At 41.4% G+C, this 20,514-nt stretch overlaps 1 protein-coding gene across 1 annotated transcript; it reads left to right on the forward strand.

Annotated features, from left to right (window-relative positions):
- The first annotated feature begins 332 nt into the window (after positions 1-332).
- On the forward strand, positions 333-14,607 carry LOC115143210 (retinol dehydrogenase 12-like). The gene is made up of 6 exons (XM_029683366.2): positions 333-612; positions 2,325-2,564; positions 6,116-6,205; positions 7,437-7,625; positions 8,356-8,465; positions 11,225-14,607. Exons 1-6 carry the CDS (start codon positions 450-452, stop codon positions 11,402-11,404), a joined length of 972 nt encoding a protein of 323 aa, XP_029539226.1. The 5' UTR covers positions 333-449; the 3' UTR covers positions 11,405-14,607.
- The last annotated feature ends 5,907 nt before the right edge of the window (positions 14,608-20,514 follow it).

Here is a 20,514-nt window from a genome sequence, read left to right on the forward strand (position 1 = left end):
TAAATATTTCAAATTGTGTTAATATAGCCTAACATTGGCTGTGGGGGAAAACATCTAATGGGATTTAACGTAAATCGTTCCATATGGCTACAGTATGTTCCTCTTACACATGGCACAGTGTAGCCTAACTGTATGCACCACAACCATTTATGCCTATGAGCAGCAATAACTAGAAACATAACATTTGCAGTTGGATAAAATAACTTTAAACAACTGAAACATTTTGAAACTTTACTCCTCAGACATTAAGACCTGGCGGTGTAGGGAGATTTAAATTACGTAACATGTAGCCTTGAAATTTGATCAAGTTCTGGACTTAGCCCAGCAAATAACCCTCAGAACAGAGCTTTGGGTCATAAATATAATTCAAGTCGGTGAAGGTGTCTGACAACAGCAAAGTTGTAGCCAGAAATATTTTAGTTCTTCATTGGGGCTCAGTGGGCTTTTAAATGTCTTGGGTTTGGACTGATGTCTTCTCTCACCCGTTATGGGCAGTATCGACTGTGATTTTGGGACTCCTCTTGCGGTCACAGCAGAGAGGGTCCTGGGACACCCGAGCCTGTCTTGTGCAACTGAAGGGCAAGACCGCCATAGTTACTGGAGCTAACACAGGTAACGGTTTTGCATGGGCTAAATTCTTGCTTGACTTGTTTCGCTTGGAATGGTTTATCCAATTAGATTCAATAAGAATATCCCTCCAGCAGTTGCATGCTGCACAGACAAGCATGTTAACCAACCCGAAATACAAAAAATATATATATAAGTCAGAATTGGCAATTTACTCTTTTGACAATTTTTAATTCTCAAAATGAAACAGTTTTTCCACACAGCAGTCAAAGGGAAATCTTTTTTAATTTATACATACTGTAATACCAACAAAACAAATCCAATGATGACTTCCAGTAAGCATTCCCTTTAAGTGTCAAATTAAGTAATGCAACCTTTCCATTCCAATCACGGTGCATTTCTCTCACTTGAACCTCTCGCCATCAAAGTGTCTCAAATAGACTTCCGAATGTAGTTAATGATGTGCTTTTGGAATCCCTCTTTAAAGAAGTGAAGAAAGAAAACAAATTCCAGAGAGAGAGAGAGTGTGTGTAAATGGAGGGTTCTCTCTCTATCTGAGAAATCCTCATCCGCTTGACTTTTCTCTGGGAAACTAAAGTTATTCAATGTAAAAGGGTTCCTACTCATGCTAATTACATAAATAATTGGACCAATATGACTTCCAGCAGTGCATGTCAGTTAGCCAGAGCTAAGACCTGCACACTCTCATGTGAAGGAAACTCCTGTTTTTTACAGATTTAGCTTATAGCCTGATCAATGCTAAACCTCAAACAAATACACCTTGACCCTGTGGAACTTGGGGACACACTCTTTTCACTCCACTTCGATACAGCTATGACCGGAGGTAGCAGGTTTGGAGAGAGAGCATTTTTGCTAACCCTAACCCTTTTCATAACCTTAACCTAATTCTCTTAACCTGGGGCGGCAGGGTAGTCCAGTGGTTAGAGCGTTGGACTAGTAACCGAAAGGTTGTAAGTTCGAATCCCCGAGCTGACAAGGTACAAATCTGTCGTTCTGCCCCTGAACAGGCAATTAACTCACTGTTCCTAGGCCGTCATTGAAAATAAGATTTTGTTCTTAACTGACTTGCCTAGTAAAATAAAGGTAAAAAAATAAAAAACCTGCCATGAATAAGTAACTTCTGGTCATAGCGCAATCAAAGTGGCATGAAAATAGTATTTCTCTTGGATCTTCAGTCTTTTGAACTGGATATAGGGGTTACTAGATGTAGACCATTCTTCTGGACTGCCATGTCCATGAACTTTGCACACAGACGTGCACACTCACACAAATTACATGCAGACAGACAGACAGACTCACACATACTGTACAAGCAGCTCTGTTAGATTGTGCTGCAAATAACTGCTCTTATCTAGTAACCCCTTCAGACAGACAGACAGAGGGACAGACAGACAGACTCACACATACTGTACAAGCAGCTCTGTTAGATTGTGCTGCAAGAAACTGCTCTTATCTAGTAACCCCTTCAGACAGACAGAGGGACAGACAGACAGACTCACACATACTGTACAAGCAGCTCTGTTAGATTGCGCTGCAAGCAACTGCTCTTAAATGTTGTTTTGTCCTCTGAGTGTCTTTTTCACTAATCATCGTTCTCTCTCTCTACTTCACCTTTCCCCTGTCTTTCTCTCTCGCTTTCTCTCTCAACCACTTTCCCTCTCTCTTTCTCTTATTCTCCCTCTTGTTCTTTCTCTCTATATATCTCTCTCATCCTCTCCTCTCTCCCCCTCCCTCAGGCATAGGGAAGTTCATTGCCCTAGACTTTGCCCGGCGTGGGGCTCGTGTTATCATGGCGTGCCGGAGCGAGGCGCGCGGTAGTGCTGCCCTGCAGGAAATCCGGAAGAGGAGCGGGAACACCAACGTGCACCTGCGCCTGGTGGACACCTCGTCCCTGGCGTCTGTGAGGGCGTTTGTAGAGGGCGTCCTGCGAGAGGAGAAGGAGCTCCACATCCTGGTCAACAACGCTGGGGCTTCAGGTGGGTAGCTTCAGGTCAAGATTCAAAGACAGTTAGGCTGGAATCCACACTGAATACCACTGTGTTCACTACTGTTTCACTTAAAACAATAGACAATAGTGAAACAGCTCCACATCCTGGTCAACAAACCAAGCCCTTCAGCTGGGCATCACGTCAGCCTGGAATCCACACTGAATATCACAATATCTTCACTATTCACCTGAAGCGGAACAATAATGATACAGAGCGATATCCAGGTTGGATTCCAGGTTATGTGGATTCCAGGCTATGAGACAGTCAACCAGGGGTGGACATCAACAGCCATAATACTAGTGTGACCCGGGGCTTCTAGTCGCCATCAGGCTGTGGTAGCTCATAGAGCTAAAGCCCGGGCATGACGGGAGTTAATGTAAGTCTTCAGGGCCCAGTTTTTCAAACGTTATCTTGTCGGATTTCGGCAATTGGACAGGATTAAATGCATAGAAATGTCCCCATTGAATGGGACACATTTGCAAATAAATTCATAAAAAATCCTACAATGTGATTTTTTGGATTTTTCTTCTCATAGTTGTCATAGTTGAAGTGTACCTCTGATGAAAATTACAGGCCTACAGGCCTATCTCATATTTTTAAGTGGGAGAACTTGCACAATTGGTGGCTGACTAAATACTTTTTTGCCCCACTGTACGTTATCCCAAAATGGTGTCAGTTTGTCACAGGACCACAGCATATGGTGCTTTTTGCATCTCCAACAGAGATGTGACATTTCTGGGTGCATTTACATGCATTCTGGCAGGAGTGTAGTAACTCATATGAATTATCTTAAAATGCAGTAATTAATTTCTTAGGTCATAGGAGCAGGTATTAACATTTTCACATATCTGTGACCAATGTTTCTCCTCAATTTCTTCCTTTAGATCTGTTTCCCATTTTTTTCTTATAGGTTCTGAACCATCAGGTAGAGTTTCAATCAACCCTTGATTTAACTTGATTGAATGAGAGTATAGATCCATCATAATACACATGTTCAAAATTCATGGTGCCACTTTGGAACCAGGACTTAAAGTTGTATAGGGTATAGCTTTATAGGGTAAATATAAAACAGTCAATTTTATTATTTTCAGGCCATTTATTTAACTTAAAAAGTTGGATGGAATTGAAACTGTCAGGGCCTGGAATAAATACATCAACCTTAGTAATATATACATTTTTATTATGTTAACCATACCTAACAGAAATAGGGAGATATCTCCATCTCTGAACATCAGATTCAATCTAATCTATGAAAGGAAAATGATTGATTGTACTGTATATACAGTATATATGCTTCTTCCAGATGGCATGGTATCAGTACACCCCGGTATTTCATGTCTTTGTTTCCACTTGAATGTACTTTCTAAGCTTGAGAAGTCATAATTAGAAATGGGCTTAATTTAAGTTTTAAACCAATTCACTTTGAATCCTGATATGGCACCATATGTGTCCAACAGTAATAAAACAAATGACAGAGAATGTTGGAGAGGAACATTCAATGTGCCTGTGGATGAGAGGGCACATGAGACATGGCTTCAGTTAGTCATGTTAGGAGAGAGTTGACAATGGTAGTGGTCATCACCTCTTAATCAGGAAACAGGAGGGGACTTAGCTGGAAATACAAATAGCAGATACATTCCATTACAGCTGTGTCATCGTAGGTTCAAACAACAAAGTGGAAAGCATACTTGAGCGAGAGCGAATAAATGCGCTGTGTCAACCTCTCTTTAATCTAACTTTTAATGGATGATGCAATGGAAGCTATCAAATCTTTCTGAATTGATTTTGACATCCCAGAGAAGACAGTAGAAAGTTCCATATGTTCAGCTAGTAATGTACAATTATCACTGCAAGCTTCTTATAGTTGCACTTGTTAGCGAAAATTTCACTCTTGTCTTGTCCTCTAATAGCCAATTCTTGCATACCCAAAATGCAGTGGTGTTGATAAGCTGCTTGAGAACATTGAGAAACAATGTTGAGAAACATCCCTGTTTCTTCTTTCTTTCTGGTTGTGTTGCGCAGTTTGAATATGCAGACCTTCGTCATGATAGATGCAGCTTTTCTCAGCCAAAAAAAGAATAGGTTATCCCTCTCAGGGTCAATGGCAAGAGGAAAACAACATAAACAACATACAAAAGCACTTGCCATCACTGTGTTAATTAAGAATAAAATGAATTTGATTATTTAGGCATTAGGCATCATTCTAATGTATTAAAAAGATAAATTAATTTAAATGAATGGAAACAGATGCAGGCCTATAACCACTGGAGTAGTCTACAGTTCCATCGAACTGCATGCAACCACATGTGGTGCGTACTCCTTTTAAACCACCGGGGGACTGAGCGGGTGGATTACTGGAACAGGTTAGTAATAGTGACTTTATTAACAAGAATGCAACATCTGTTCTACTCTGGGCACCAGTAGAGCCAAAGCGAGTGCAATTTATTCACTTGATTTTTCAGTTTAACGGCTACATGTTCCATTTGGCCTTGCTACATTTCTTGTACATTCCCACCTTGTGATTCAGTGAATTAATTCATTTCCATATGATTTTCCAACAAAGAGCTGGAAATAATTATTGAAAGGTGCGTAATTGTGGGCTTCGCAGACATAGCGGGCTTGTTTGTCTCTCTCTTTTAAAAACTTTGTAATTGCCCATGTTTCTTCAACATTCATTCAACCAATTAACATTGGTTAATTGACATAACAACACCAATTAACATTATCAATTGTACTAAAAGTATAATCGACACGTAATAATATAATGTTTCCCAGGAGAGAGAGACCAATGGAAATAAAAGTACTAAGTGCTTACAATTTCAGCGTCTTAGTCGGTTCGACATTTGATCCCTCCCAGTCTTTTTATCCATATGGGCCATTTAAATGATTTCCACACTCAGGCCTTTATAGCCTATTGGCTTGGAAGCATTAAAAAATAATTGTCCAGATCATAGCAATCATCATGTTGTCTTGTTCACTTGTCAGTTTGTTACTTAAACAAATTCCTATTCATTACCTATTCAGTATTTAGTATTATATTAGGATCCCATTAGTTACTGCTAAAGTAGCAGCTTCTCTTCCTGGCGTCCACACAAAACATGACATAATACAGACCATGAATAGACAAGTACATCCCAAGGACAGAACTACATACATTAAAAATAGGAATTATACGGTTTCATACATTTATACCTTCTGAATGCAAGTGCAACACACGAAAATGGAGACGCAATAACAAGGAAGTACGCTGCAAGTAGGCTGACACTTCCCCTGTCGTGAATATAGCAACCTTGTTTGGCAAAATTCTCCTGAACTGAATTAAGCTACCTTGTTTCTATAGTTACTGTCCATAATGCGTATCCTGGGGTAAAGTATTAAACCTATTACTATTGTGAATGTTTGTCCTTGACGCGGTGTCTATTTGGGCTACGGTTTGCAACATGCACATCATTTGTGGTGTGTGGTGTGTGTCTCTGTGTGTGTGTGTGTGTGTGTGTGTGTGTGTGTGTGTGTGTGTGTGTGTGTGCCTTATCATCTAGGTCTGCCTGGAGATATCACCTCCGATGGTCTAGAGGTGTCCTTCGCTACCAATCATGTGGGTCCTTTCCTCCTCACCAGCCTGCTTTTGGGTAAGACACCACATATCTTCTTGGTAAGACACCACATATCTTCTGGGTAAGACACCACATACCTTTTGGGTAAGACACCACATATCTTCTGGGTAAGACACCACATATCTTCTGGGTACGACACCACATACCTTCTGGATAAGAATATCCCAATTGAAAGAGGTGATTCAGCCCAGCTTGAACAAAAGGCAATTCTTACACTTCAAAAACATTCTTTATGTACCTAACAAAAATATAAACGCGACATGCAACAATTTCAACGATTGTATTGAGTTAAAATTCATACAAGGAAATCATTCAATTGAAATAAACTCATTAGGCCCTAATCTATGGATTTCACATGAATGGGAGCCAGAACCACTTGGGAGCAAGGCTGATGCCAATCAGAATTAGTTTTTCCTGACAAAAGAGCTTTATTATAGACAGAAATACTACTCAGTTTCATCAGCTGTCCTGGTGGCTGGTCTCAGACGATCCCACTGGTGAAGAAGCCAGATGTGGAGGTCCTGGGCTGGCGTGGTTACAAGTGGTCTGTGGTTGTAAGGCCGGTTGAAAGTACTTCCAAATTCTCTAAAACAACATTGGTAGAGAAATTAACATAAAATGATCTGGCAACAGCTCTGGTGGACATTCCTGCAGTCAGCATGCCAATTGCACACTCCCTCAAAACTTGAGACATCTGTGGCATTGTGTTGTGTGACAAAACTGCACATTTTAGAGTGGCTTTTTATTGTCCCCAGGACAACATGCACCTGCGTAATAATCATGCTGTTTAATCAGCTTCTTGATATGCCACACATGTCAGGTAGATGGATAATCTTGGAAAATGAGAAATGCTGACTAACAGGGATGTAAACAGATTTGTGCACAAAATTTTGTGGGTATGGAACATTTCTGGAATATTTCATTTCAGCTCATGAAACATGGGACCAACACCTTACATGTTGTGTTTATATTTTTTCCCTGGAGAGTCACCCATTAAAGTGTCGTGGTCCGGTAAGGAATGTTTTTTCATATTACATTCCACACCTTACATTGTATTACTGTTCCCCTCCCACTTCTCTCCCCTGCTCTTTTCTTTCCCTTGCTCCCTCCCCACCTCTCATCCCTTCCTAACTTCCTCCTTCCCTCCCTCCCCTCCATCCCTACCTCTCTCTCTCTCTCTCCCTCTCTCTCTCTCTCCCCTCCATCCTCTCCCCCGTCTCTCCCCTCTCTCCTTACCTCTGTCCAGACCTGCTAAAGCGATCGGCGCCGGCGCGCATCGTCAACGTGTCATCTATGAACCACTGGAGGGGCGTGGTCGACTTTTCACACTTCAAGGGCGAGAACCTGGCCTACACCATGGACAGCGTGTACAACCACACCAAGCTGCACAACATCATCTGCACTAACGAGCTGGCACGAAGGCTACAAGGCACAGGTGGGTAGGAAGTTTGTGCCTAGGCAAGTTTTCATAAAGCATCTCAGAGTAGGAGTGCTGATCTAGGATCAGTTTTGGCATTAGGTCATAATGAATAATGAATAAGATTACATGGACAGGGATAAAAAAAACTGATCCTATATCAACAAGCCTACTGAAATGGTTTTGGAATAATGGCCCTGGTTCCATTTAGCTTGTAGACAATTGCTCTATCCTGGCCCCTTACCCCACAGTTGAATCTCATTCATAGCACGTCTGATACTGATTTGGCTATATGATCGGCGTGTATATTGGTAATGTTTGTAAAAGTACCACAGTCCTTGTTTAGAACACATAGTATAGCCATAAGCTCTTTCACTGCTGCTAAAACAATGTATAAGTGCATAAGTAACATTATACAATGAGCATCATTCCTGAGGGGTCTAATGGGGAACGTGGTTATATAACGAAAGTTAGGCACCAAACATCTTCTGTGCAGCTGGAGATAGAGTTTCCCTGTGTGAGTCAAACTTCCCATGGAATCAGACTCAGGGATAGCAACGCAGTATAATGGAGGGATATAGGTAAGGGCTTTAGTGTGGTTTATAATGTGTTATAGTGTGTGTGTGTGTGTGTGTGTGTGTGTGTGTGTGTGTGTGTGTGTGTGTGTGTGTGTGTGTGTGTGTGTGTGTGTGTGTGTGTGTGTGTGTTTGCGTGCGTGCGTGCGTGTGTGTGTCTCTCTCTCTCACAGGGGTGACAGCTAACTCCCTCCACCCTGGGGTGGTGATGACAGAAGTGATGAGACACTATAACTTCCTGGTTCGGTTCCTATTCAACCTGATTGGAATCTTTTTCTTCAAGGTGAATACTTTGTATCATAACACTCTGGTGAAAATTTGAAGGGAAAAAATGCTTTTAACACTATTTTACAGTCCTGTTTCATGTAGGAAGTTAACAGTGGAACATTTCTGGTGACCCTGTTCCCAGGTCTGTTTTTGTTGTCATGCCAACTTCTATGGTCATAATAAGACAGCACAAACATCTGTGACCAGGCTAACTTTCTGGTTCTTAGGGCTCTATTCAATCTGTATCACTGAAGCGTCACAGATTGTGCGGTAGACATTTAAAGGTAATTTCCTATTGAGCCAACATATGCAGCATTTGCCGTGAATGCAGTCTTCGCTATAACGCGGGATTTGGGGTCATTGCCTTTAAATTTCAATCACGTTGTAACGTTGAATTTCCGCAATACGCATTGAATTAGAGCCCTTACTTTAAAGATTTCAACTCAAATTTCTACTGGCAAATGTGAGTGTTAGTAGTGTTTGAGTGTTAGCAAAATCATGCAACTCCGCAGAAGGTTACTGCCATTCCGCTGCAGGTCGTGGCACACCCGCGTTGTGCATTATTTCCATAAAACTCATAGCCCCTCGTTGTTAATCCCTTACATAATAACCCTTTTAAACTGTAACTGCTAAATATTTACATTTTTACATTACATTTAAGTCATTTAGCAGACGCTCTTATCCAGAGCGACTTACAAATTGGTGCGTTCACCTTAAGACATCCAGTGGAACAGCCACTTTACAATAGTGCATCTAAATCTTTTAAGGGGGGTGAGAAGGATTACTTTATCCTATCCTAGGTATTCCTGAAAGAGGTGGGGTTTCAGGTGTCTCCGGAAGGTGGTGATTGACTCCGCTGTCCTGGCGTCGTGAGGGAGTTTGTTCCACCATTGGGGGGCCAGAGCAGCGAACAGTTTTGACTGGGCTGCGCGGGAACTGTACTTCCTCAGTGGTAGGGAGGCGAGCAGGCCAGAGGTGGATGAACGCAGTGCCCTTGTTTGGGTGTAGGGCCTGATCAGAGCCTGGAGGTACTGAGGTGCCGTTCCCCTCACAGCTCCGTAGGCAAGCACCATGGTCTTGTAGCGGATGCGAGCTTCAACTGGAAGCCAGTGGAGAGAGCGGAGGAGCGGGGTGACGTGAGAGAACTTGGGAAGGTTGAACACCAGACGGGCTGCGGCGTTCTGGATAAATAAATAACAAGTGCATAATGAACTGTAAAATAATGAAGTGTCAATATTTTCTGTTTGTCTGAACTGAAAGAGAGGGAAAGTGGGTTTCTGGAAAGGTCTGTAGCTAGGAAGAATGTGTGAGACAAGTGCCTGGATTCAATCTGGGGCCGCGCTATAGCACACTTGACATTAAGGTAATTTCCAATTCAGCGTTTACCTTGAATCTGAAACATTTAACTTGAATGTAATGTCCACAAACTCAGTAACATTGCCTTTAAAAGCTGCAATGTCTACGAGTGTGATCGGATTGAATCCTAGCCAAACAGACAAAAATGTGTTCTCGTCCTGATTGGCTAGTGTGTGCGAACAGGATGTGTTATGTCTCACTTCAAGGAAACCAAAGGTGAACGTGTGTGTGTGTATGTGTGTGCGTGTGTGTGTGCTGCTGAGATTAAATTAAACTCAATTAGAGTGGAGACCAACCAAGGACACCACAACAATAGACCACATTTAAGACAAGGGGTTAAAATGTGTCTTTAGCCCAGACTTCAAGGCAGTGATGTTCTGGGCTATGCAGAGATGGAGGCTTGTTGGTGACCAAAGGAGCAGAATGCTTGGTCCATCATTTTTAGGTGGGTCTTTGGGACAGAGAAGAGTCTCTGATCATTTGTCATGATCCGAAAGATGATGGTTTGCTTCAGTGGGCACACTACAGCATATAATGAGTTAAACCATTTCACTCAATAAACCTGAAAAAACAGCTAGCTGGAGCTCGTCTGCGCGGTTGGCTGGATATTTTTTATTTATTTATTTAACCTTTATTTTATTTAACCAGGGAAGTCAGTTAAGATAAAATTCTTATTTACAATGACGGCTTACCCCGGCCAAACCCTAACCCGACGATGCTGGGACAATCATGCGCAGCCCTATGGGACACTAAATCACAGCCGGTTGTGATACATCCTGGAATCAAACCAGGGTCTGTAGTGACACCTCTAGCACGAGCTGCAGTGTGTTAGACCGCTACGCCACTCTGGTTATGCCCTCACCTTCTATGTACTTAATGCTGATTGGTTTGTTTCTGTCCACTATAGTGCTGTACGGTTAGAACGTGATGTTAAGTGTGTCCAATCGGCTGATTGGTTAGAATGAATTAGTGATTTATAGGTCTGAAGGCCAGTCAGATTGAAAGAGCTGGCCTTTGTTATAAAGCCAGCAGAACAACTGTAACAGCTACAACATGTTTGCTATTGAAACCTGTGTGTGTGTGTGTGTGTGTGTGTGTGTGTGTGTGTGTGTGTGTGTGTGTGTGTGTGTGTGTGTGTGTGTGTGTGTGTGTGTGTGTGTGTGTGTGTGTGTGCACTTATTTATTTATAGCAGTTTCACAAAATCTCTATAGCAGATGTCTCTGAGTAAACATGGCAATTGTGTAAACGTTCTGAGCTCCAGGTTAAGGGACACTCCCCTTTCTGGCATTACTCAAAGAAACAAAGTCCTGACAAAGATATTTACTTGCACTCAATGTGCTTACACATTGTTGTCTCTTTTATGCAGAGGTGGTTAATGTTTATGCTCTCACCCTCTTCTCCCATCTCTGTCCACAAAGTCTTCTGAAGAAGGGGCAGTGAGCACCATCTACTGTGCTGTCGCCGAGGAGATGGAGGGAATAACAGGAAAGTACATTGACAGCGACTGTTCCCTGGTTCTCCCCGCCCATCTGGCCAGAGACCCTGCCCTCGCAGTCAAGGACTTTGAGTTCTGCGAGAGATTGATATCCAAGCTCTGAATAATTACCAGAGGGCGAGAGAGAAAGATACGGAGAGAGAGAGAGAAAGAGAGAGGCTAGTTTGCAGTGGGGTCAAATTCCTTTTGAACTCCATTTACCCTTGTTATTATGAAGGATTAATAAAAAATCCAGGGTCAAATATGTCTATAAATTCTGTTTCTATCTTAAGTGTATTATTCAATAACAGACTTTATAAAAACACAGTTGAAGTCGGAAGTTTACATACACTTAGGTTGGAGTCATTAAAACTCATTTTTCAACCACTCCACAAATGTCTTGTTAACAAACTATAGATTTGGCAAGTCGGTTAGGACATCTACTTTGTGCCTGACACAAGTCATTTTTCCAACAATTGTTTAGAGACACGTTTTTTCACTTATAATTCACTGTATCACAATTCCAGTGGGTCAGAAGTTCACATACACTAAGTTGACTGTGCCTTTAAACAGCTTGGAAAATTCTAGAAAATTATGTAAAGGCTTTAGAAGCTTCTGATAGGCTAATTGACATCATTTGAGTCAATTGGAGGTGTCCCTGTGGATGTATTTCAAGCCTATCTTCAAACTCAGTGCATCTTTGCTTGACGTCATGGAAAAATCTAAAGAAATCAGCCAAAACCTCAGAAAAATATTGTAGACCTCCACAAGTCTGGTTCATCCTTGGGAGCAATTTCCAAACGCCTGAAGGTACCACGTTCATCTGTACAAACAATAGTACGCAGCTGTCATACCGCTCAGGAAGGAGACGCGTTCTGTCTCCTAGAGATGAACGTACTTTGGTGTGAAAAGTGCAAATCAATCCCAGAACAACAGCAAAGACCAGCAAGACCTTGTGTAGAACAGCAAGACCTTGTGTAGATGCAGGAGGAAATGGGTACAAAAGTATCTATATCCACAGTAAAACGAGTCCTATATCAACATAACCTGAAAGGCCGCTCAGCAAGGAAGAAACCACTGCTCCAAAACCGCCATAAAAAATCCAGACTACGGTTTGCAACTGCACATGGGGACAAAGATCGTACCTTTTGGAGAAATGTCCTCTGGTCTGATGAAACAAAAATAGATCTGTTTGGCCATAATGACCATTGTTATGTTTGGAGGAAAAAGGGGAATGCTTGCAAGCCGAAGAACACCATCCCAACCATGAAGCACGGGGGTGGCAGCATCAGGTTGTGGGGGTGCTTTGCTGCAGGAGGGAATGGGGCACTTCACAAAATAGATGGCATCATGAGGATGGGAAATTATGTAGATATATTGAAGCAACATCAAGACATCAGTCAGGAAGTTAAAGCTTGGTCGCAAATGGGTCTTCCAAATGGACAAGCATACTTCCAAAGTTGTGGCAAAATGGCTAAGGACAACAAAGTCAAGGTATTGAAGTGGCCATCACAAAGCCCTGACCTCAATCTCATAGAAAATGTGTGGGCAGAACTGAAAAAGCGTGTGCGAGCAAGGAGGCCTACAAACTTGACTCAGTTACACCAGTTCTGTCAAGAGGAATGGGCCAAAATTCAACTTATTGTGGGAAGCTTGTGGAAGGCTACCCGAAACGTTTGACCCATGTTAAACAATGGAAAGACAATGCTACTGTTGTGATTTTTATGAATAATGACTAAATGATGTATACATTTAACATAAGAAAGGAATGTATGTGTGTGTCGAAAGAGAACAAAGAGGGGCATTAACCTATGTTTGAACCGACCCGGCTGTAACTCTGGGGAGATAAGATAGGACAGGGAGAGCCCCTCCAGAGCTCTCGTATCTGGGGGAGACAGGAACTGTCAGCTGAGTGGTAATAAACTGTGGTGAGACTCATGAGAAAATCCCTATGTTGGTGTGTATGTATGTGTGTAGGGTAAGAGAAAGTTATAAAAGGAATGTCTTTGTATATGTACAGCAGCGCTCTCGTAAATAAACCTTGCTGACTATGGTAGACTGGCCTCTGACTGTTTCATTTTAATAAGAACCTTACAAATTCTTAGTAACAGACAGAGTATTTTAATTGAAGTTCAGTTTATGAACATTGAGAACAAAATTCTCATAACAGCTACCAAATACTAACCGAGTGTATGTAAACTTCTGACCCACTGGGAATGTGATGAAAGAAATAAAAGCTGAAATAAATCATTCTCTCTATTATTCTTCTGATATTTCACATTCTTAAAATAAAATGGTGATCTTAACTGACCTAAGACAGGGAATTAATACTCGGATTAAATGTCAGGAATTGTGAAAAACTGAGTTTAAATGTATTTGGCTAAGGTGTATGTAAACTTCTGACTTCAACTGTATCTTAAAATAGATGTAGATTTAGCCTGTTCTGGATTAAACAAAGCCGATTGCACGAGGGAGGATTAGAGCTACTCTAGGACTAAATTGAAGCTTAAATTAAAACTTCAGAAGCAGGTTTAACTTCTGCACAGGTTGGAAGAGCTAGTGAACAGTGAGTGTGTACCCTCCACATCTGCTGTAGCATCCCTGAGATAAGATGCTGCCACCATCTTTCAGCAGAGAACAAAAAAGATGACCATGCATGAAAAGTTAGCCAGAGAACTTCATGAGCATAAAATGAAATATATGATGGAAGAACATGAAAAGAAAATGAGAATTCTACAGGTTGAATTGGATAGTAAGTTGGAAGAGAGAGGTATGATCCAAAAAAGATACAGTAATGAGACAATTGATTACCAGCTATGGTGAACAATATGATATGTAAAAAATACATGTTTTGTCATTTGGATATTCATGAGTGAGAGTATTTTAATCACCACAAACTACATTTTAAACCAGCCTTGGTTTAGTCACTCGTTTAATTTTGCTGAAAACTATTTGAAATTTGTACAGAACAAACATTATCAAAGCAAAAATAAGCCATAATGAATACATTCCATATTTAAATTCATCTCATCTAATTGAAGTGCTGTAATGTGAAAGCAACCCTGTGTTTATGTCTTCATTGGTCATTGCCTGCTCCTTCAGGTAGGTGTGCAGCACTGCTGTAGCAATGATCACCTTGCAGCATCTTCTTGACTTGAAACTAAATGTATTGCATAAACACTGGAAATAATTTTTCCATACTCCAAACATACGCTTGACCATCCCTCTCGTGCGGATATGAGCTCTCTGTTGTATCGTTGCTGCTCAGCTGTTGTTGGATTTATGTATGGAGTGAATAAAAAGTTACTCTGACCATATCCACTGTCACCATGTAGTAGTCCACTATGTTGTCCTCTCTGAAACTGAGCACACAATGAAGAATCGTGAGTTGCACCTTTCCAACGGGAAAGAATTCTAAACTCTAAATTAGGAGTGCATACACCCTGAAAATTGATGGAAAACCAGTTCTTACGGTTCCTGTACTCCTCAGCATCAGGAGTTGATGGACACTTGATGGAAACATGACATCTATCTATACAGCCAATCACTCCTGGGAAGTGCCCATATTCATAGAATTGCACTTTATAGTTGGTTTTGCCAGCAGCATCAGGAAACTGGAAACTTGTAAAGACTCCTCAGTTCACAAATGGCCCTGCAGACTTTGATCTATTCTACACACAGTTGCTTCACTGGCACCACACAAATCCCCAGTGTCACGATGAAAGATTCCAGATGCCAAAAACCTCAAAGTAATCAGAACTTGGAGAGAATTGGGTAAAGGCCTTCCTCTTTGAGACGGAGAAGAAAGTCTAGGCTCAAGCAAAGATATTATCTCCAATGCATTTTCTTTGTACATACGAAAGCGGTCTCGAAAAGCTATTTCAGCAAAGTAATTTAATGGATTACTCCTATCCACAAGTACCCATCTGGCTGGCCTCTGTAAGGCATGTTGGCCTTCATTTAGATATTCCAAATAGTCCATGCTCCCTCACAAACAGTACTAATCAGAATTGAAACCTACGCCTGAAGGTTTAATTTAAGCTTCAATTCAGTCATTGAGTAGCTCTAATCCTCCTTCTTGCAATCGGCTTTGTTTAATCCAGAACAGGCAAAATCTACGACCATTTTAAGATAAATTTGTGCAAGTCGCTTTGAGTTAAGACAGCTCAAACATGCATTTTAGTCTGGGACTAGGCTTAAGCCTTGTCTGTGAAACCGGCCCATTAAGTCCTACTCCTGTGTTCATCTAAACTCTGTCTGTGAAACCGACCCTAGAAGTTTTACATTTCCTGATAAGCCAACAGGTGCCCAATCTCTCAACCTCATAAATATCTACCAAGAAGATGTTTCAGGCTATCAATTAAGTTAGAGTAGCTAGCTTGACTAGCTGCTTAGCTGGTATGGCTGCTGGCAAGGTTGTGTACTGAACAAGGCTCCTTTCAATCTTTTACCCAGATTTTTTGCAGAAATGCAGGGCATCATATTTAGTTCCTTAAAATCTCTTAAGGATCCTCCCCTTTTTTCAATTTTCGCCTAAAATGACATACCCAAATCTAACTGCCTGTAGCTCGGGCCCTGAAACAAGGATATGCATATTCTTGGTACCATTTGAAAGGAAACACTTTGACGTTTGTGGAAATATGAAAGGAATGTAGGATAATATAACACAATAGGGCTGGTAAAAGATAATCCAAAGAAAAAAACAACCATTATTTGTAATCATCTTTGAAATGCAAGAGAAAGGCCATAATGTGTTATTCCAGCACTGTACAGTGGGGCAAAAGGTATTTAGTCAGCCACCAATTGTGCAAGTTCTCCCACTTAAAAAGATGAGAGAGGCCTGTAATTTTCATCATAGGGACACTTCAACCATGACAGACAAAATGAGGAAAAAAATCCAGAAAATCACATTGTATGATTTTTTATGAATTTATTTGGAAATTATGGTGGAAAATAAGTATTTGCTCAATAACAAATATTTATCTCAATACTTTGTTATATACCCTTTGTTGGCAATGTCAGAGGTCAAACGTTTTCTGTAAGTCTTCACAAGGTTTTCACACACTGTTGCTGGTATTTTGGCCCATTCCTCCATGCAGATCTCCTCTAGAGCAGTGATGTTTTGGGGCTGTTACTGGGCAACACAGACTTTCAACTCCCTCCAATGATTTTCTATGGGGTTGAGATCTGGAGACTGGCTAGGCCACTCCAGGACCTTGAAATGCTTCTTACGAAGCCACTTCTTCGTTGCCCGGGCGGTGTGTTTGGGATCAGTGTCATGCTGAAAGACCCAGCCACGTTTCATCTTCAATGCCCTTGCTGATGGAAGGAGGTTTTCACTCAAAATCTCACAATACATGGCCTCATTCATTCTTTCCTTTACACTGATCAGTCGTCCTGGTACCTTTGCAGAAAAACAGCCCCAAAGCATGATGTTTCCACCCCCATGCTTCACAGTAGGTATGGTGTTCTTTGGATGCAACTCAGAATTCTTTGTTCTCTAAACACGACGAGTTGAATTTTTACCAAAAAGTTATATTTTGGTTCCATCTGACCATACGACATTCTCCCAATCTTCTTCTGGATCATCCAAATGCTCTCTAGCAAACTTCAGACGGGCCTGGACATATACTGGCTTAAGCAGGGGGACACGTCTGGCACTGCAGGATTTGAATCCCTGGCGGCGTAGTGTGTTACTGATGGTAGGCTTTGTTACTTTGGTCCCAGCTCTCTGCAGGTCATTCACTAGGTCCCCCCATGTGGTTCTGGGATTTTTGCTCACCGTTCTTGTGATCATTTTGACCCCACAGGGTGAGATCTTGCGTGGAGCCCCAGATCGAGGGAGATTATCAGTGGTCTTGTATGTCTTCCATTTCCTAATAATTGCTGCCACAGTTGATTTCTTCAAACCAAGTTGCTTACCTATTGCAGATTCAGTCTTCCCAGCCTGGTGCAGGTCTACAATTTTTTTTCTGGTGTCCTTTGACAGCTCTTTGGAGTTTGGAGTGTGACTGTTTGAGGTTGTGGACAGGTGTCTTTTATACTGATAACAAGTTTAAACAGGTGCCATTAATACAGGTAACGAGTGGAGGACAGAGGTGCCTCTTAAAGAAGAAGTTACAGGTCTGTGGGAGTCAGAATTCTTGCTTCTTTGTAGGTGACCAAATACTTATTTTCCACCATAATTTGCAAATAAATTCATTAAAAATCCTACAATGTGATTTTCTGGATTTTTTTTCTTCTCATTTTGTCTGTCAGAGTTGAAGTGTACCTATGATGAAAATTACCCACTGTATATAAAAAAATTGCCCTAACAATTGTCAAAGACTCCAGCCACCCAAGTCATAGACTGTTTTCTCTGCTACTGCACGGTAAGCCGTACCGGAGCGCCAAGTCTAGGTCCAAGAGGCTTCTAAACAGTTTCTACCTCCAAGGCATAAGACTCCTGAACAGCTAATCAAATGGCTCCACAGACTATTTGCATTGCACCCCCCCACCTACCCACCTTCTACGCTGCTGCTACTCTCTGTTATCATCTATGTATAGTCACTTTAACAACTCTACCTACATGTACATATTACCTCAATTACCTTGACACCGGTGCCCCCGCACATTGGCCATGTACCGGTACCCCCTGTGCCCCCGCTATTGTCATTTACTGCTGCTCTTTAATTATTTGTTATTCTTATCGCTTTCTTTTGTTTTAGGTACTTTCTTAAAACTGCATTGCTGGTTACGGGCTTGTAAGTAAGCATTTCACTGTAAGGTCTACACCTGTTGTATTCTGCGCATGTGACAAATAAAATTGAATTTGATATATACAAATGTATGTGGACAACCCTTCAAATTAGTGGATTCTGCCATTTCAGCCACCTGTTGCTGACAGGTGTATAAAATCAAGCACACAGCCATGTAATCTCCATAGACAACCATTCGCAATAGAATGGCCTTACTGAAGAGCTCAGTGATGTTCAACATGGCATTGTCATAGGATGACACTTTTCCAACAAGTACGTTTGTGAAATATCTGCCCTGCTAAAGCTGCTCCAGTCAACTGTAGGTGCTATAATTGTGACGTGGACACATCTAGGAGCAACAACAGCTCAGCCGTGAAATGGTATGCCACACAAGCTCACAGAACAGGACAGCCTGGTGCTGAAGTGCGTAGCGTGTAAAAATTGTATGTCCTCGGTTGCAACAGTCACTACTACAGAGTTCCAAACTGCCTCTGGAAGCAATGTCAGCATAAGAACTGTTTGTCGGGAGCTTCTTGAAATGGGTTTCATGGCCGAGCAGCAGCACACAAGCCTAAGATCACCATGCGCAATGCCAAGCTGGAGTGGTGTAAAGCTTGCTGCCATTGGACTCTTGACAGTGGAAACACGTTCTCTGGAGTGAAGAATCACGCTTCACCATCTGGCAGTCCAACGGACAAATCTGGGTTTGGTGGATGCCGGAAGAATATTGAGAATTTTCCAGACCATGTGTGTTAATTATTAATTGCAGAAGAGCTAGTAAGATGAGTGCACTCTACATGTGCTCTGGGTCATTAGACATCATTAGACATGCACCTGTCTGGGGAGTGGACACGAAAGGTTATTCTATTAACTGTGTTATGGCCTAATATGTACTGTTGCTATGGTTACACCTCTTGGGGCTTTTCCAGAACATGGGTGTCCCTTTCAGAGGAGTTAGCAGGATGACATGTCTGGTTATTTCTGTAAATTGCCAAGGACTGCTGCTATGGTCCTACATGCATGCACCAGGGCTGAGATCCCGTTAATGGGATCAATTTGACAACAGCCAGTGAAAGTGAAGGGCGCCAAATTCAAACAACAGAAATCTCATAATTAAAATTCCTCAAATATACAAGTATCTTATACCATTTTAAATGTAATCTTGTTGTTAATCCCACCACTTTACAGCAAAAGCACCACAAACGATTATATTAGGTCAGAGCCAAGTCACAGAAAAACACAACCATTTTTCCAGCCAAAGAGTGGAGTCACAAAACAATTCATCACTAACCTTTGATGATCTTCATCAGATGACACTCATAGGACTTCATGTTACACAATACCTGTATGTTTATTTCGATAAAGTTCATATTTATATAAAAAATCTCAGTATACATTGGCGCGTTATGTTCAGTAGTTCCAAAAACATCCAGTGATTTTGCAGAGAGCCACATCAATTTACAGAAATACTCATTATAAATGTTGATGAAAATACAAGTGTTATACATGGAACTTTAGATAAACTTCTCCTTAATGCAACCGCTGTGTCAGATTTCAAAAAAGCTTTACGGAAAAAGCAAACCATGCAATAATCTGAGTACGGTGCTCAGAGACCCAACAAGCCAAAAAGATATCCACCATATTGTGCAGTCAACAGAAGTCAGAAATAACATTATAAATATTCACTTACCTTTGATGATCTTCATCACAATGCACTCCCAGGAATCCCAGTTCCACAATAAATGTTTGTTTTGTTCGAGAATGTCCATCATTTATGTCCAAATAGCTACTTTTGTTAGCGCGTTTTGTAAACAAATCCAAAGTCACGAAGCGCGTTCACTAGGAGCAGTCAAAATGTCAAAAAGTTCCGTTACAGTCCGTAGAAACATGTCAAACGATGTATAGAATCAATCTTTAGGATGTTTTTAACATAAATCTTCAATAATGTTCCAACCTGAGAATTCCTTTGTCTTCGGAAATGCAATGGAACGGGAGCTACCTCTCACGTGAACGAGCATCACGACTTTGTGGCACTTTGCCAGACCACTGACTCAAAGAGCCCTTATGAGCCCCTCCTTTACAGTAGAAGCCTCAAACAAGTTTCTAAAGACTGTTGACATCTAGTGGAAGCCTTAGGAAGTGCAACATGACCAATATCCCACTGTATCTTCAATAGGGAATGAGTTGAAAATCGACCAACCTCAGATTTCCGTTTTTTGCCTGCCAGATGAGTTTTGTTATACTCTCAGACATCATTCAAACAGTTTTAGAAACTTCAGGGTGTTTTCTATCCAAATATACTAATAATATGCATATATTAGTAACTGGGACTGAGTAGCAGGCAGTTTCCTCTGGGCACCTTATTCATCCAAGCTACTCAATACTGCTACCAGCCATAAGAAGTTAAGGCGAGTACATGTCTGTATTTTTTAACTATTGCCCTCAGACAAACCATCAAACAGGCAAAGCGTCAATACTGGATTAACATTCAATCCTA

This window comes from Oncorhynchus nerka, linkage group LG2, assembly GCF_034236695.1.
Source record: "Oncorhynchus nerka isolate Pitt River linkage group LG2, Oner_Uvic_2.0, whole genome shotgun sequence".
Classification (NCBI taxonomy): domain Eukaryota; kingdom Metazoa; phylum Chordata; class Actinopteri; order Salmoniformes; family Salmonidae; genus Oncorhynchus; species Oncorhynchus nerka.

Bases quoted from the DNA above. Each gene is read 5' to 3' on its own strand.
- LOC115143210 (XM_029683366.2), top strand. From the start codon at position 450: ATGTCTTGGGTTTGGACTGATGTCTTCTCTCACCCGTTATGGGCAGTA. The intron at 613-2,324 runs GTAACGGTTTTG...CCCCTCCCTCAG, and splicing joins AGTTACTGGAGCTAACACAG to GCATAGGGAAGTTCATTGCC. The intron at 8,466-11,224 runs GTGAATACTTTG...CTGTCCACAAAG, and splicing joins TTGGAATCTTTTTCTTCAAG to TCTTCTGAAGAAGGGGCAGT.